Source organism: Atractosteus spatula, chromosome 6 (assembly GCF_055471065.1).
Source record: "Atractosteus spatula isolate fAtrSpa1 chromosome 6, fAtrSpa1.hap1, whole genome shotgun sequence".
Taxonomy (NCBI): domain Eukaryota; kingdom Metazoa; phylum Chordata; class Actinopteri; order Semionotiformes; family Lepisosteidae; genus Atractosteus; species Atractosteus spatula.
The window spans coordinates 556732-575421 of NC_142711.1; the positions used below are offsets into that span (position 1 = coordinate 556732).

The 18690-nt window shown below is 39.3% G+C and overlaps 1 protein-coding gene across 1 annotated transcript in view; it reads left to right on the forward strand.

The window, feature by feature from the left end:
- Positions 1–1140: 1140 nt before the first annotated feature.
- LOC148831666 (histamine H3 receptor) overlaps positions 1141–18690 on the forward strand; it is a 32980-nt gene continuing 15430 nt past the window's right edge. Inside the window, exons 1-2 of the mRNA XM_088919283.1 lie at positions 1141–1426; positions 7036–7202. Of these exons, the coding sequence (XP_088775409.1) occupies positions 1141–1426; positions 7036–7202 (453 nt within the window). The remainder of the gene's footprint in view (positions 1427–7035; positions 7203–18690) is intronic.

The following is an 18690-nucleotide window of genomic DNA, read 5'->3' on the forward strand; positions in this document are numbered from 1 at the left end:
AATTACAGAGATCCTTCACTGGATTGATGCTGTAAATAAGTCGTTCACTGGGTCGCCTTTATAACTCCATCTATTTCCTATTTTCCTAAAACACTACGGGGACGCATATGCCTCTATAAAAAAGATCTCTAGTGCCTAGTGAAGTAAGAAAAACGTGAATGCAGATAGTTATCAAGCTTCAGAGTGAGCCAAATTCAGATCTGAAACAGTAATGTACAGCATAAAGGAGATAATACTTTAAAAACTAAACGAGTGCAAACTGTTCTTAGTTAAACCAAGGAAATATGTGCATTAGCAAAAGGGTTGCTTTCTTCTTTGGGGAATTGTTATTTCTACTAGTACAAGTACTACTTATTATTATTTAATATTTGCTCCGGATGTTTGTGGTGACAGCAAAGACATGCTAAAACCATTTTAAGCAATTAGGAATATCGGCTATGGTGATCAGACCTTTGGTTAAACTGATGTCAACAGGCAAGAATGAAATAACGAGATAAAGGCGACGAGAGCAGCCTGTCGGAGAGGTAAGGGCACTGCACACGTCTCCGGTGCAACAGAGCCATTGATTGTATCAGGAGTCACATCTACAGCTTCAAAGAGGCAACACAGCGGACCTTGCACAGCGCTAACACGATTTCTTTCTGTACTTATCGATTGATTTTTTTTTTGACGAGCAAGCACGCTTAGCAACTAACTGTAGTTAGTTCTGGATAACTGTAACGTTTTTTTCTGTCGGGTATTATTATTATACCTGGGCACCTGTCACACATCAAAGCGCAAATAGTTTGTACTGCTGATTGTGAAGTCACGGGCTTCGTGAGAGTTGGGGGTCTTGCGCTTCATTTGTAAAAGAAAACTAGACATTCTTCGAGTTTGACATCAATATGGACTTCAAGTACAGCCTACGTGACATATTTATTTGTATATTATCATTTTAATTATACATACGATTTGAGTGCACAGTGATCGGTACTTCCCCGTCTGTTTAATGGATCCGAAGTATTTACCAAACCTACTTTGACAATAACAACGAAGAAAAAAAATCTGCACGAAGCAACGCTCTTCAGTTTTATAATGCGCCTTTTAAAAACTCCATAATTGAACAGCGGAATTTACATTTCATATACATTTTACACTTTTATGAAAGAATATTCTGTATTTCCACCAAAGAATATGGGAGGGGATATCCCAGGTCTGAACATAAGCTCGGATTCTGCTTCATCAGGAGATTCTGCTAAAATCAACGGGACTGACGCCGCTTTCTCCGGGTATATCATGGTGATACTGGCTGTGCTGATGGTCACCCTTGTGGTTGTAACGGTGCTGGGAAACGCACTGGTGATCCTTGCTTTTATTGTGGACAAAAGCCTGAGAAATCAAAGTAACTATTTCTTCCTAAACCTGGCGATATCAGATTTCCTAGTTGGTAAGTGTCAGAAATCTGAGTGGTTGTCTGCGCTTTATTCTTGTTTTGCGTCATTAACGTCGTCAAAAATGTGCAGGTACAGTATGTCATGATGTTACAAAAACTGTTCATTTCACAGGAGCAATAACTGTGTCAAAGTTCAAAAGATAGTCACCTGGGGCAATTACATCCACTTTTGACAATTTCATAACATTTGATATTTTATTTTTCATTGAAGAGCAATTTGTATATATCAAGTATTTCAATGCACAGACATAAGTTAAAGTTACAACATGTAGAGTGCAACAGTTGTTGTACAATAGTGAGATATGCACTATACTGTATATTCACTAAAATGACTCAAAAGCAACATTTTCTGAAACGTTTTCTTTCTTCTTAGCGGCTGAACCGGTGTTGCAGGTATAATTACTTTGCACGGCATAAAGAAACACGTTACTGAAAAACGCTTTATTTCCTGACATGTTAGCAAATGAAATTTGAATTTTTTGTTCTCGTCTTGTTGACTTTACTACAGTACTGTAGGTCGGAGTTAGAGGCGGACAGGCAATTACACCTGCACACAATTTGTTAAGAAGAGCAAAACCACATTCATTTACCTGAAAAAAAATGTCGGACTTCTCGAATCCAAATGCAACGGATAACTTATTTTTCCGCTATTTTACGAAATACTTTTCATACCAAAACTGCGATCGGAGTCGCACACGTATCGTCACAGGATTCTCCCAGAGTGTGTTGGAGCTAGTGGTTAACAATTCGACCGTTTTCTTGTCACGTCATGATTTCAGTCAGGCTACGGATCTGGGATTTTATTAGATGAGAGCATCAGTATAAAGAATATAGTTAATCCTTCAAAAGTAAATACTGTAGGTTTAAACCGGTAAGCATTTTTTGGCTTACAATGTTAAAAAAAACACGCCCTTCGTCCAAAAATCACCCTCCTGAGAGAAATGCACAACGCTTCATAACTGATATTAATAAAATTATATTAAGATATTTAACTTTTACTATACTGTACACTGAATGTATTGCTTGTTAAATCCCTTCAAGTTATTACTATAGGCACGACTTGAAATATTGATAATCAATGACCAATTTGAATTGGCACAAGACACACCATGGCTTCGCCGCCGGTGTTGGTCTGTTTTTGTTTGAGACAGATCTGTACGGCACTAGCCTTGCTTGCTTGTCAGATCAAAGAGAGCAAATTAAGTCCACGTATTGCATCTCCTCTCCTTTGCTCGTAACAGTCATTTCTGAAGTAAAAAGTAAACATAACTAAAATAGATGTTTTACTCAGTTGAAGACCTTATACTATGCTTCACCGACACGACTTGCACTTATTTGATTCAAATATTGTACGAAAGTACAGTATAAGCAAGCTTTGAAATGAATATGGTTCTGATAATCGTACTGTTAATTATATTTTGACAGTTGAGGGAGGCTGCCGATCAAACATGGTGAATCTTTCTGTACATGCAGAGTAATATTAAAGCAAACAAATTACTAGAAGAACAAATATTTTGTGATAGAGATTTCATTTTTTATTTGTCTTGCTTGTCTGATTTTTCTTCCTACTTAAGAATTCTTCAAGTTGAGTTTGATCCTTCAGGTGTAGTAGTCTGCTATTATTATTCTCCATATTTAGAATGAGAGGAGGATATTGAAAAGTACATTGAATATTGTCAGACGAAACTGCTAAACTTAGCTTTAATGTTTTTGGGGGTTTCTTTGGTTAAAAATAAAAAAAATATTCACCTTGAAAATATGCATAATTAATATACAATTGTAGAATCAATCAGTGAAGCTCTTTATTTTACCACGTAGTTAAAATCTCATTGAATTTTAATTTATTGTATAGGGCAAATCAGTTTACATACAGTAACCACACCTGCAGTAATGTGGTAATTTTCCATTTGCATCTATATTTGAAAAGCAGTATAATGCCATAAAGTGTAGATGAATGGTACCCTCAATTAATTTATCTGAGTTGTAGTGGAAAGGAGAGTCTAGATTACAAGTTTATAATTACCATGCATACTTTGAGATGTAAGCTCTCTGTGGTTGAAAATGTATTGATTTTACCATTTTGTGTTTTACCTCATAATTCATGTCTCCATAAGCCAATTGAGCCAAATGCACTTGACACAGAAAGCTGCCATGAGCAAGGGGAGGTGTATTCTGCTGTTTTATTTTTCCGTTAGTAATCCTTAGTTTCGGAACTCTACTACACTTCAGTCATTTACAAGCCATTTCATTCAGATTTCATCTCAAATGTCACCCTTTTTATTCTGTGCACATCATGCCTAGACAGGTGCAAGTCAGGTACAGAAGTCACATCAGGCAGTTGAGTTTGATCCCAATGGTTGTGTTAGTTACTGTAGCTTAATGCAGCTGAATGTTGGTGTGTCTGTGTAACAGGGTGCATGCTCTCAGCCAGTTACAGAAGTCTCTGAAGTCTGAAAGACAATGGTGAACTCTGCTGAAGAGTTGGCTTTCTGTTATTAATAACGTCTCATTTCCCAGGACAGGAACTGGGAGATGGAGTAGTGCAAGTCTGCTAGGTCTCTGTAGCGGAGCAGAGGGATCAGGATGGTATAAATGGGCTGAGCCACCAGAGGGCGGCAGTGCAGCAGTCAGAGAAATGCAGTCTTTGCCTTCTCACAGTGGAATCAGTGAACCTGCGGCACCTGGGGTTCCCAGCTCCCTATATAAGCACTGGCTGAAGAACCAGAGTTGGTCTAGTGAGACGCTCCTGGTTACTTGGAGTAGACAGCTTTAAACATCTTAGGGAGAGATAATTTAGGAGAGTTCTATTACCTAACGTAATACTTAATTGCAACAAGGTTATGACTTGACATCTTGTGTAGAAATCTTGATCGTTTTCCGTCGGGATGCCCGTCAACAGGCAGATGGTTAAAGAGCAAACAGAATCAAACTGGTGAGGGATTTTCCACTGCTATTGGTTAGAGATCGTATTAGAACATACAGTGAATTAGGACTGTAAGGACGAGAAGCAAGCATAACACTGAGCTGGTTCCCTAGGCTTTTTATTTTCACCTGATTTGGTTTGGATTTCATGAGCCGAACCCTGTGCTCCGCTACCATCTGGGGGGATCTGTCACAGACTCCTTCCAACCTATCATGGCTGGCCAATACAACAGCAACTTTAAGTGTAGATTTGTCACGTCCATCCTCAACAACTCCCAGGACAACAGAGGACAGCTTACAGCAGACAAGAGATATTGTAGGAATCCCAGTCTCTGGCTGTACAGGAAGAGACCATGAAGACACCATAAAGACACCATGCTTATCAGAGTTTTTTGAGACTGGTTGATTACATCTTGAAGGCCCGGCCTGCGTAGATGCTGCCATTTGAGGGACCAAAGCCAAACATGCGGAAGATCCAGGTACAGGGCATCCTGTTAGTTGATACCAGGGGTAACTAACCAGGAGACAGACCAGAACAGGAACCATGTCTCTCAGAGAACCAGAGCAAATAGTGGACTGCCGATATCATAGAGACAAATATGAGTCGATCATCTTCATGATCACTGGGTAGAGGCACAGTTTTCTGAATGTCAATGTCATGCTTGAAGGGCACTTGAATGTTCTTGTGTGCATGAGTTCACAGCAGGCGACCTGGTGGGTGTGTGAGCTGAGGTAATATTGTACAGTAGGTACCTTTACGTCTATGGACACACACCTGTTACCTGTTCAGTCTGAAGTAGCTGGCACTAGATAAGAATGAAGATCCTCAACATCTTCTGGTAGGTATTGAGCTTCCCGAGATCCAAGAATAGGTGGAAAGAAACATCCTTATTGTGAACCAGAAAATAAATGGAATAGAAACCCCTTTCAATGTCTACAGCATCTACTGGGAGAATCATTCTGCTCTTCATTCAGGATGCCAGTGTGGTGAAACAAGGCAAGATGCCAACAGGATGCCCAAGAACCAGGATGATCAACTGTAGAACTGCAGTTGATAGCCCTCTGTCATAGTGTGCAGGACCTAAGGATCATGATCAGTCATCACCTGACTGACTTAAATGTTCTAGCTAGAAGGGATGTTGGCTCAGCAGTCTTGTTCAGTCAGGTATGAGTGTGGGCAGGACTGGGATGGGAAGCATATTTAATTCCTTTGTCTTCTCTGAGGATACTTTGCATCCCGTTCTGTCATGAGAGCTGCAGTGGAGGTAAGTTTCACTGTAGAAGAAAAGCCACCAACTGCTATGAAAATTATTTTGCTTTGTGAGACCTCTTCAGGAGATGGTTCTGACGTTGGGCACTGCTTGTTGCAACAGACCAATAGCAGAGATGACAGCTGCTGGGACAAGAGCTGCCACAGAGTCTCCCAAGTGAAAACTTTCCCACTGTGTGAGCTGCTTGCATTTCTACCCATCCCCTACAAATATACCCATCAGGCAGCGAGAGTCACTGGGAGGCTCAGTTCCTCCAGGAAGACAGAATCTCTTCCAAGACATCTGGAGAACAGGGAGTAGATTGAGGCCTGCTGAGGCCACCGTGAAGAATAAGCAGTGCTGCTTAAGAAAGTGAATTGGATGTAGTGAAGCAGAGTCACGGCCCTTAGTGGGTGTGGTGTCCCAAGGATTTTCCATGATTAAATCTGTCACTGAGAAGGCAGAAATGCCCTCAAGTGGCCAAAGAAGAATAGGCAATGGTAGTGTAAGATGACCAGAGGAAGGGTCATCCAGGACAGGTATTTCAGGAACGATCTGCTCACTATACTTGACTTAGACCTGACCAAGATGGCCGCTAAGAGAAATCAGCTGACCCGCAGATGGATAGGGCTTAGTCCGAAAAACAACGAGACACAGGTGTGTCTCAGCAGGAAACAAAATATATATGCCCTGGAAACAGTGAACCAGGGTGAAAGCCAGTAGGTGAATGCGTTTGGAGGAGAGAGTGGAAGTCGGTTGATATTGGGACAGATTTAAGGATAACGGATTTACGGAAGAAATAAAGGTTTATGGTTTTCGGTTTGTGATTTGAATACGGCGCGGATTGGTGGAACTTTACGGACCTTGGAACTCGGACTGAATAAGGATTGAGAGAACGGATTGCGGACTGGCTTGGAAATAGAGAAAAACTCCATGAAAATTAAAGAAGAGAGTGTGGTGTGAGTACTTTTGTCACTATTACATAAACCTTTCCCCCAGAGGCACCACAGTAGGTTGAATGGGTCTACGTCCTGCAAGTGAAAGGTACCCAGGAGCTTTGAAATTACTGTGAGGGAGGCTATAGGATCATTTTCCCACACAAAGGACATTTTCCCAGGGATGACATTTTGCTCCTAACACCCTATCCAGAACCTTTCAAATAAAAATAAAGAGATAATAGCAAATAGCAAATATTGTTGCTCTAAAGGCCCCTTTAAGAAGTGACTCTATTAAGTAGGTAACAGTTCAATATCATTTTAAAAAGTGGACATTTGCTTGAGGTGGCATATACAGTACTGTTAATGAATTTTAATGCTTATGTGCATTACCCTCAATATGGTTGTTATTGCTTGATTTTAGAAAAAACTGTACTATTCTGTAATGACATTTCAAGCTGCCTTTTATTTAATAACTTCTATCTGTGCATTTCAGGTGCTTTTTGCATTCCTATCTACATCCCTTACATCCTGACAGGAAGATGGATGCTTGGGAGAGGCTTATGTAAGCTCTGGCTAATCATAGATTACCTGCTGTGTACTGCTTCCGTCTTCAATATTGTCCTGATAAGTTACGATCGCTTCCTCTCTGTAACCAGAGCTGTAAGTATTTTTGCCCTTTTTATTCTCCACCTTCACTTTAAGCATGTTTGTTATATTTCAATTACCTTGCTGAGAAGATAATTCAAATATTTGAGATTGTAATTCACAGGCAAGTCGCTGATTATGGCCCTAATGATTTTTACTATGGAGAAATATAATTTATATTCTAAACCAGTTTTTGAATCAAACTGTGACACTGCCAGATACTAATGGTTGCACATTCATTAGAACAATGTGAAAAAACACCATGTTTGTTTGTGAGTGCAAGGTACTGTAGATGGTGAAGGAGAATTTTGAACAAAAGTTTGTAGCTTGACTGTATGTGAGCTGTTGAAAAAGAAGGTGCTTGTAATTTGTTTCACAAAATTAGGCGTGTATAACAAATATGCTAAAGAAAAGTAGCTTTAAAGTACTGTACAAGTCAACATGACTTTGTAAAAACAAAACTAATCTAATTTCAGATCTGAGCTGCTTTTTACTTGTACTTTGTCCTGCTAGACTAAAGTTGCATAACTGCAATTCAACTATCAGTCTAAAGCCATTAATGTATACAATTTTGTTTGTTTTTCCTGAAAAAAAAAATCTGAGCTGTGGAACTATGGAGCAATCTTCAGGTATTAGGGCAACATCTACAAAACTTATTTTCCCTTATTTTTATTTTTCAGTGAGGAATTAATCTCTGCTTGTTCCTTTGCAGCTGAAAAGATGTTGAAGTTCTCCATTCTGTCCCCTGCATCATTGCTTAATTAATTTATAAAAAAGAATATCACTAGATATCTAGGTAATTCCGACATACAGCATTGACAGGTTATAAATATGCATCATTAATATGGAATTATAGAGCATATAATCACAACTTTTTCTAAGAAAATGGGCACTTAACTTTCATAATGGCATTTAACCCACACCTTGTAAAGAAACAATTTATTGTATATGTGTGACAGGCTCTCCCCTCCACCAGGGAGAAGTGAGGGTCACTCATGATGGTTGAGAGTAAAAGTCCAGGTGGATATCTTTGCCTTTTTAGGTCACAACAAGAAGCCCCAACTACCACAAGTGCCATACACACACTTTATCTACCACGTACAAAAGTGCTAGAGTAGTCTAATCTAATTTCCCACCTCACACCCAGTGTGGCTATTTGCAAGAATCAGAGGCTTTCATATAGTTGCTTCTGGTGGTAGTTTGGCTGTAAAATCAGCCCCATTTTAAGTCAACCTCCCACATATCATTAAATTAGGATGGGCTGCTGGTGCCTTTCAGTTTCTGCACCTTTTCTTCAGATGACCTGCCACACCACATGCAGTTAATCTAAATAAAACTTCAGGAATCAGGTCTATTTTAATTTATTTTTCCTTATGAAAAACATATTTTCTATACATGTACATGTTTGGTGCAATACATGCAACCTATACTTGTACTCTATCAGTGCAAATGTGCTGGTACAAGATAATGTTACTGTAGTTAAATTTTTTCATTAATTTCCAAACTGAAAAGGCCTGTTTGCCACGCTCTCTCAACATTTTCAATAGATTAATGTGTTGCCTGTGTTTCTAGCTGCTAAAGGGACCCAGACAGACCTTAGCTTGACCAGCTGTTATTTATGAAAGCTTTCTGCAATCTGTGTTTTTCCATATATGTGTGAAAGCATGGCATTAAATTGCCATTTGTGAAGATGACTCACATGTTTACTGTTCAGTGTGATATGAGTCCACTTCCAACAGTATAAAATCTTGTGACTTGTGATGGATCTTTTTGTCAGATTGCTTGGCAGGAACCTTGTTCGGTTATTTATGAGCTGCTGCTATGTTATAACAGATATGACTTGTCTGGGAAACATCAGTAAATGTATTTTAATGCTCGTAAGCCACATATGCTTTAATTTTCTTTAAATATCAGATTCTAGATATGACAGTCTTTTGTAATGGTTTCAACAACATGCTGTCTAGCTTTTCTTAATGTGGTGTTTGGTATTCTGAATGCAGCACATAACATTACAATGGATAGATAGTACAGTACTGTATGCTATACAACTTGAAAACTTGTGTATGTCTGAGCATATATATTTCAGCCTCTTCATGATAAATCACCTGTCTGTCATAGCTAAGCTTTCCCATCAGATGCATGGTTGTGAAACAGACTTCATTGTCCTTCACTGTGGGGAATATTTTATAATAGCCAGTGATTCGAGATGTGTTCATTACTTTAGATCAGATTTATTGTAGTGGCTTTATTGCCAACTTTTGGTTTTAGATTAACAAAACCTTCCGTGTCTGTTATTTAGACTGATCACAAGATTTCATAGGACTTCTTTGAAGAAGTAAATGGGAGGATGAAAATTAGGGAAAAGGGATTAACAATAAACAATGGTAGATTATGCCAAAATCCAGAGTGGCAATGTTGAGGCAACAGTAAAAAAAAACATAGTTCCATTAAGATGTCAAGGGGCGCAGAGAGTGTACATAGAAGGAAATAATAGAGGAGAGAGGTCTGAGATTCAACATATAGAAGTGTAAGATTATGGTGGCTGGAAATACAGGATTGTGGATGAAAATTAAAAGGGAAAAAAAGGTACTCGTATATCTTTGAAGTTCAATCAACTAAGATGGTTCTTTTTATGAAGACATAAGAATTAGAATTAGGTAAGCGGGGGCTTTTGGCAAATTCATAAATATTTTTAATTGAAAAATGGTGCTCTCAAAGCAAAGTTGAACATATTCACAGCCATGGAAGTGAAAATCAAAAGAGGTGATTTGGAAAATAATCTGCAAGAGCAGACATTAATGTATCTAGGGTGTATGTTACAGAACGATGAATGAGCCATTCAGTAATCATGTTTATCATTTCTTGCTAATTTGATGCCAAAAGTAAAATAAAAAATCTCTTTGAGTGTTACTACCACGTTGAATAATTCAGTTTCTTGTAAAGAAATTCCAAAACTGGACATTAAAGTTAGTTCAGTAGATCTCAAAGCTTATTTTTATTCAAATATCTAATAAAAAGCTTTCATGTTTCGTGGTCCTTCTGGAGATCAAAAGTTTTCATTCATCTAATTTAAGAGCTACCTAAATCAAAGAGAGCTGCCCTGCCTTTACCACCCTTTTCCATAAGACCTGTTGTGCTACTCCAAAGACACACAAGAAAAGTGGTTTTGAAATTGATTAAATGTGTTACCAAGGTGTGAAATGCTGTGCCTTGGAAGGAGGATTTCTTTTCCTCTTGCTTCCCTCTTTTTCTTCTTTTGCCCTTAGGGAAAATCTACAATTTGAATGCACCTTTAATGACAATATATAAGATTTATTATAGTACACTATAATATACTGTACATAGGGAAAACATGATTGGATTGATTCACGATGGCGCCGTTCCATGGGGACGTCTCAGGTGCTGGTCTCTCGTTATGTTATTTTCGTGTTACGTGTCGTTTTTTGTGCAAACAATACGCGTGCGACCATCACCTGCGACCCTCCTGGACTTTAGATTTACAGCTTTACAGGGACACGGACGCAGGGGTAAGAGGAGTAGCGTGTCGTGCTTGCAATTGCTGGGCAATAAGATCGACGAACTTCACCGTCGCTTCAACACTCAGCTGGACTTGAGAGACTGCTGTGTTTTCTGTTTCACTGAAACCTGGCTGAAACCCAACCTTCCCGATACCGCTGTGCGACCCGCTGGATTCACGATGTACAGAGGGAACCGCACAGCTGATCCTACCGGCAAGGAGAAAGGAGACGAAGTGTGTTTCATTATTAATAACGTTTGGTGCACTGACATAGAAATTATCTAGAGGTCTTGCTCATCTTACCTGGAATACCTCACTACCTTTTAGCTGCATGCTGTACAGCGTCTTTAGCAAATATGACAACATGCATCCGGAAGTTGTTTCTATCATGGCGGGCACTTTCAACAAGTCTCAGTTCCCATTAGAGGCAATAACACACTGGATCTCTGTTACACCACCATTAATTAAAGGAGCAAACCGCTCTATTTCACGACCACGACTTCGGGAAGTCTGACCACGCCTCCGTGCTCCTTCCTATTTACAAACAGGAAGAAGCTAAAAAGTGCTACCTGCAGTAATGACCGTGCAGCGCTGGTCAGATGCAGACACGCAATTACTAATTGGTGTGATTCAAAGATTCTTCCACTGATCTAAATAATTTTGCAGAAGTGGTCACATCCTACATAAGTTATTGTGTGGACAGATGTGTTCCTACCAGGACAATCCGGATAATATCCCAATCAGAAGCCCTGGATTAGCAAAGACATTCGCTGCAAACTTAAAGTGCAGCCTGCTGCCTTCCAATCAGGTGACAGAGAACTGTATAGAAAACCCTGGAGAAAGCTACTAAACTGGCAAAACAGGAACACAAGGACAAATTAGAAAAACAGCTTGGGGGCAACTCAAGGCACATGTGGCAGAGCTTTCAAGATATCATGAACTATAAAGACAACACGAGCGTTGTTTCCTCCACTGATGCATTTCAATCAGATGAGCTGAAAACCTTTTAGTCCTGCTTTGAAGCTTGGAACACCAAGCCTGCTACCAAGACAAAATCAAGTCAGCAAACTAGGGGACTTTGTGTCTCTCTAAACATGATGTGTGAGGAGCCTTTAAGAGAGTGAGAACCCGTAAAGCAGCCGGCACAGATGGTGTCTCCTTTCATGTCCTTAAAACCTGTGTTATCTCCTGTATACACTGACATTTTAAACCTCTCTCTGTCCCTGTCAGACGTACCAGAGTGCTTCAAGAAACAACAATTTTGCCACTGCCCAAGAAGACAAAGGTAACTTGTCATGAAGTGCCTTGAAAGCATAGTATTGTCATACTGTACAGTATATAAACTGCACTGTCCCAGACTCCCTCGACCTACTTCAGTTTGCTTACTGCTCAAACAAGTCAGTTGTTGATGCCATATCTCTAGCAATACATACAACCTTTGAACATTTAGACAATGTGTAAACTTCCTAGGGTCCTTGTATTCCTTTATACTGCATTTAGATCTAATGCATAATTAGATCTTCAAGGAGCTTTTCTTCTATGCTCAGAATAGAAGATGACGGGGTCCCATCCAGGACCTTCTGCTTCCCTTGAGGACAAATTGACTAAAAGGGAGGCTGTGTAGTGACCCTGCAGCAAAAAACTCTTATGCTGTTATTTGTTATGTTCAGTGTACATGTGTGAGCCTGCATGTGTGAAGTTTTAGAGTTGCTGGCTGTAGGTAGTTGTGTGCCACCAAAAAAGAAAATCAGTCAAACTTCAGCTCTATCCTGTGCCTCCTTGTTCATGATGTAAAGAAAAGGGCCAGGGTTACTATATATTTGGATTATTTAAATAACAAAATAATGCAACGATTTCCTGTAACTCTTTCCTGATGAGTTTTAGGAACTTTGGCTCATTGTTCCTTACAGAACTACTTCAAGAACTCAAAACTGAGGGTTTCCTTGCATTTAACAGTTCACAGTTCACTTATCAGTGGGGTTTAGATCCACACTTTGATTTGACTAATCCAAAATGACGGCAAGCTCTCTGGGTCTTACAACAGCGAAGCTGCCCTGAACCATATTATTCCTACTACCATGTTTGACAGCAGGGATGAGGTTCTTTTGTTGGAATGTTTCCAAAAGGTTGCAGCTTTTCACTTTCCAGAGGATATTCCTTCATTAGTCTTGTGAATCATTCAGGTGCTCTTTGGTAAACTTGAGATAGGGGGAGTGTTTTTTAGAGAGCAATGTTTTCTCCCTGCTTATCCTCCCATGAAAACTATTCCCATTCAGTCTTTTCCTGAGGCACAAGGCATGAACATTGATATTAGCTACAGAGAGAGAAAGAGGCCTGCAGATCCTCAGATGTTACTCTGGTGTTCTTTGTGATTTCCTGGTTGATTTTCTGGGTTGATCTCCTGGAGATCTTGGCATCATGGCCAGTCCTGCATAGAGTCACTGTTGTCTTGAATGTTTTCCTTTTCTTTCTGTCGACAGTTGATCAAGGAGCCACAAATGTTTAAAATGGTTTTACAACCCTCTGCAGATTGATGATGACCAACTACTCTTTTTCTACAGGCTCTTTTGATCATGGCATGACATGTTTCCACAAATGTCTGTGGTGAAGAACTCTCAGTCCATAATTTCAATGATTCCACTTATATCATAATTACACGATAACTCATTAGCTTTGATTTACAGTATGTTCCTAATACTCTTGACACTTACTGTAGGTACATTATAAGCATTAAAGGACATAGTGCTTTAATATTTTCTTTTTCCCTTCGGTTCTCCTTTGCCCCCTGTGTACTTCCCTTGTACTATTTCTTTGGATTCTCCCTGCTTCACTTCTTTTTTAAGTAACTTTCAGCTCCTCCAAGATGACTGGTCCCTAGTCCTTCTCATTAAGAAGTAATCGTCATGTCTGTTTAGACAGCCTTTTCCATATTAAGGTTTCCAGTGACCATGAAAGCTGATTGTTTTTTCAGCATATGGCATCCTGACACAAGTGCTGTATTTCCTGATGAGCATTTTCAGTTGTTCATATTTAAATTGATGTAGACAGAATTCCTGAGAAAACCACTGATGTGTGACTGCTCACACAGTTTGTTTCTAAGGTCTTTGAATTGGTTTCGTATGAGAAGTGTGTTGTTTATGCCAATACCACTTGTCCATAAATGAATGACAATCTTCATTAGCCTTTCCTTGGAACTGTCTACACTTTGCACAATGAGGCCAGATCCAGTGAGACAGCATACTGTTGTTGACCCAGGGTCCTTGACGCATATCTCAATTACAGTGTTTCTGACACTAGTCTCCAGTGACTACCTCTTCTCTTTTGCTTGTGCAGCCAGTGGCACTGGCACTGATTGAGATTATTCTTGCTGTGTCTGGATGTCATTATCTGCTGGTGGTGTCTTGGAAGTGGCTGCCTTGAGCTTCAAAGTCCTGACTTGTTCTGGGTCCTGAAGAGGAGCAACCTTGTTTGACGATGTGCATTTAGATGGCACTGTAGTTGTAAACTGCATATTCCTTTTCCATTGAGAACTGTAGCCGGTTCCTGAGAGTAGCGAGGGAGAAGCATACAGTATGTGTGGGAGTAAGAATAAACACACATTTGACAGATGAAAACAAAACCTTGTGTTTTCTTGGAGAAAATAATTATCTGTAGGATTAGTGATAAGGAAATGAGGAAATACGGGTGATGATTACGAACACACATTTTTACATGAGAAGCAAAATGAAACATTCACACGTGCAGACAGCCCAACTTCTTAATCACATTAAGGCATAGAAACAGCCGAAGAGAGAATGACATCGGAGAGCCTCGTGGGGAGAGCACTCGCAACTACACAAGCAGTCGTGGGAGCTGGTAGCCAGCTGTATAGTCGTATATGTATCTCAGTGTGAGAACAGTATGGGCTGACTATAGTGGTCCCAGAGGAGCTGGGAAACACAGAACATAAGAATATAAGAAAGTCAGGCAGGAGAGGAGCAAACGTGAGCTTTGCTGGGAAGAATCTGAGTCTGATACTTCTCTCAATATAAGCGTACAAGTCTTTGTAGACCATCTGAAACTGGATTTGATTTGAGGAAATTGAGGAAGGGAAACGGTTCACCTGAGTCCTGCTATAAGCGGGTGGTGAAGGGCTAGCGATGCAACAGTTTATAAGGCCATTGTTAGCGAGAGGCAGTTCCCCAATTCCCGATGGGTTAACTAATTTTCCGATCTGCTAATGAAGAAAAATAGTCTGGTTCCTTGGCAGATTGTTGAGAATTCTCAGAGGAGGTGAGTCAGAACATCAATACACATAGAGGAGAGTACTATAGTACAAATGGCAGGATCTCAAAGGTATATTCCCTAAGGTCAGGGGAAGCAGGGTGTCCGGTCCTGACCGGTGCTTTCTCTAGCGGAGGGTTGGTAACTTTAGGTGAAGTCTGCGAAGGGCCGCATAGCAACAGGACCCTCTGAATACAGGACACAGGAATGCCACGGTCCTAAAGCTCATATCATACCTTTGGACGGCACAAAAATCACGGTCTGGTTCAGAGGCAAGCAGGTGCTCCATTAAACTACCTAGGACCAGCTGTTTTCTGTGAGCTTCCTGTAGGTTCTTTGATGAAGAGAGGTGTGTATCTTCACGATGGATTTTAGCTGCGGTGGTTTCGGTGTTGCTTTCCTGTGTGCTGATTTCGTGATGTTGTTTTTACAAAGCCTTATTTGCATTATGTCTATTCTGTTTTTGAGAGTTTTTCATGGACGTTCCCTTTTAGTTTTGGAAAATAAGGTTGTACTAAGGTTGTAATGTTGTACTAAATACATACTGTATCTGTGTGTCAGGACTATCAATCACAGCACACTGACTGTCAGTTTGGCAAAAGAATCCTTTCTCTATTGGTTCTGAAAGTCATATGATGTTCATACATACTGCATGACCCATTATATCCAAGAGCTGTGTAAAATTTTGAAAGCCAAGCTTATACAGTGTGTAAATATTTATATATACGCAATTTCTTTGTGCAGTAGGGATCTTTTTACCATCTCCTGTAGGTGGGGAATTGGGTTACATGTCAATTTGTCACTTCACGGTGGTTCTCTGCACTGAACCCTTGTGAATGTCGAGACCTTACTGTACTTATTTAGAGACATTGTCCATTTTTTGTATAAGCTACCTGGTTTTTGCGTTTGTTTCTTTTGCTTGACACGTGGGGGTTTCAAATTTGATTTTTTGTTCTACTGTAGCCCTTCATCACAAGCACCCTTAAGCAAATTTATACTGCTGTTCCTTTGCATACAAATCTCCCCGAAGAGAGACGTTTGCAAAGTGTGCAGAAAGGGTATAAAAGAACAGTATCCACTGGTGAACTGGTCATCCTTAGACATTGGAACAAGTTAAAGGTTTATTCCATGCTGAAAAGAGAAGGAAGCAAACACAATGTTTCGGCTGTGTAGCCTTCTTCGGGTGTGAAGATGGTGTGGAGCTGTTAGCTGTAAAAAAATCCTTAGCTTCTTTGATGTTGTTGTCAGAAAGGGTAGAAGGGAGAAAATGGTAGAGAGCATTAGTTTCCACGAAAATTGTTGTAGTCTCTGAGTGTTAACGTTGTGTTTCCTTTCTTCTCTATTCACCATGGAATAAATCTTTAACTTGTTCCTTTGCGGACTACGCATGCTGACGCAGCTACCTACTTGAAATCCTTAGACGTTTGCCTGTAAAGTCCGAGACCACATTTTAATTGTATTCAGTAAAGTGAATGAAGTATGCTGAAGTCTTAAACAGCTCCAATTTGACCTTCATTTAATCAATGCTTATGCTTAATTTTTCCATGTTAATGCAATCAACATACTCAAACTCCATATAATGAAAGCAGATCACGTAGGGTGATCAGTTATTTAAGGCGAAAATGTCAGAAATAAAACATAACTTCTAGATTGTTAATATTATAATTTTTAATCCTACAACAAAAGGTCAAGCTATGCACTATCTTCACCTCAATTTGAAGAAAACTGTCCTAGAAACAAGCATAACAGAAAGTACCGTGGTTTTCATTTAGCTGCTGAAATATAGCCTTCAATATTTTATATCTCCATTATGACATTGAATCACAGGCTATAGTAGAGGTCAGCCTGCCAAAATGACATATACTGTATAAAGAATACATACACTATAGTCATTTGGAGAGATTTCTGCTTATTGATTGTGATTCTTTTTTTAATCTAAAAATGACGATTTGTTTTTCCAAATTAGCTTTTTATATCTGAAGATTAAAATGTTTCTGGTACTGTGTGAATATATGTTAAAAAATAATAACTGAAATTTCTATAAACTGTAACAAAATGTAAAATATACAGTAATATAGTTCATGTTGTAACATACTTTTTTGCTGTTTTTAATAATTTAATTTTTAAAGGGGGAGTTCTGTTTTGAAAAAATAATTTGAAAGTAAAAAATTCTAAGTAAACCAGACGGGATTCCAAATATGCACAAATCCAGAGATGTGCAATACACTGCTGGGCCCTATTGATGTAAGGGACCTCAGATGGTCAGTGAGCTCGTATGATTCTTCTGTATATCTGATATGGCTTCAATTACTAAAAAGAAATCAATCACTAAAAAGCAACTGTATCAATAGGGGTTTTATTATTGATAGAGCAGCATTCATTGCAATACAGTTGTACAAATAACTCAGCTATGTACAGCTGACAAAGTTTGCTCTTAGGTACTTTTAATTCTTGGCTTCATTCCTTTTCATACTGCACATGGCACCTTCTGTTGAACAATATCTTTCACTTAGAGAGGGTTTTATCATCTTAGTCATACAGGAGGCAGTTGATGTGGCTTCTAGTTGCTGAAGTACTTTCTTTTTTTAACCTGCTGCAAAATTCACGTCTGTGATATCATTGCAGATTGATAGTGAACAGTATCTATTCATCCTGCAACTTAAAAGGAAAAGATCTTTTGCCTGTTCCCTTCAGTGTGGCAGTAAAATGAAAGACTTTCAAACACCTGAGGTTCTATCTTTATATATCAGGTGCAGGTGGAATTTTCAATGTGTTTTTTTAATTCATTTTTGCATTCTGTTAAAACCAAGAGTTATGCCAATCGCCTTGAGCCATTGGCTCCAAGATTCATGTTTTTCTGGTGCATTTTGCTTTATTACTGAGGCATCATAAATTGAAACTGGTGAGAAACTTACTACATTTTGTGGGATGGCCTGCAGTGCAGAGAAACCTACACTGCTTAATTGTGAGATGCTTTCAAATTAGTCTTGTTATGGAGCACTGTTTTGTATGTATCTGATAATCCCTAGAATTACAGCATTTATCAAAAGTAAGTCCTGTCTGAAAATGTAATACCACAATATGGAACAAGTAAAGATTTATTCCATGCTGAAAAGGAACACAGTGTTTCAGCTGTGGAGCCTGCTAAGGCTGTGGAGTACACATACAGTATGTATCTGAGAAGTGAGAAAGTAGGAGTCCTCAGAGGATGAATGGAAGTCTGTAAGTCTGAAATATAATATGCAGTTTTGTTATATCACAATCAAAGATGCTCCCATCAAAGTGTATAAGAGGGGTGAAATGGCCTGATACTAAACTGTTATTATGATTTCTAATTTCAAAAGGATTAATCATCCTGTCAGCTGCATGATACAGTATGTACAAGAAGAAATTACTGACTTAAGGCTGAAGAAAATCAAAAGATAAAGAGGCTGAAGAGAAACGTAAAGGACTACTGAACAGAGGCTTGCAGTGTTTCATTGTCCACTCGGTTACTGATTTTATCTCTTAATATTTCACTGTTTCCTTAATGCTTCTTGCAGTTGGTATCTGCATAAAATGTAGGTTTTGGGAGGAAATACACTAAAGGTGATGCTTTTTCATTAGTCCAGTGATTCCCAACCGGGGACACTTGTACCCCAGGGGGTATGTGAGCAGTTACCAGGGGCTACTGTACATAGGAAGATTGTGGATTAAATTTAATTTACAAAATAGAAATTACTA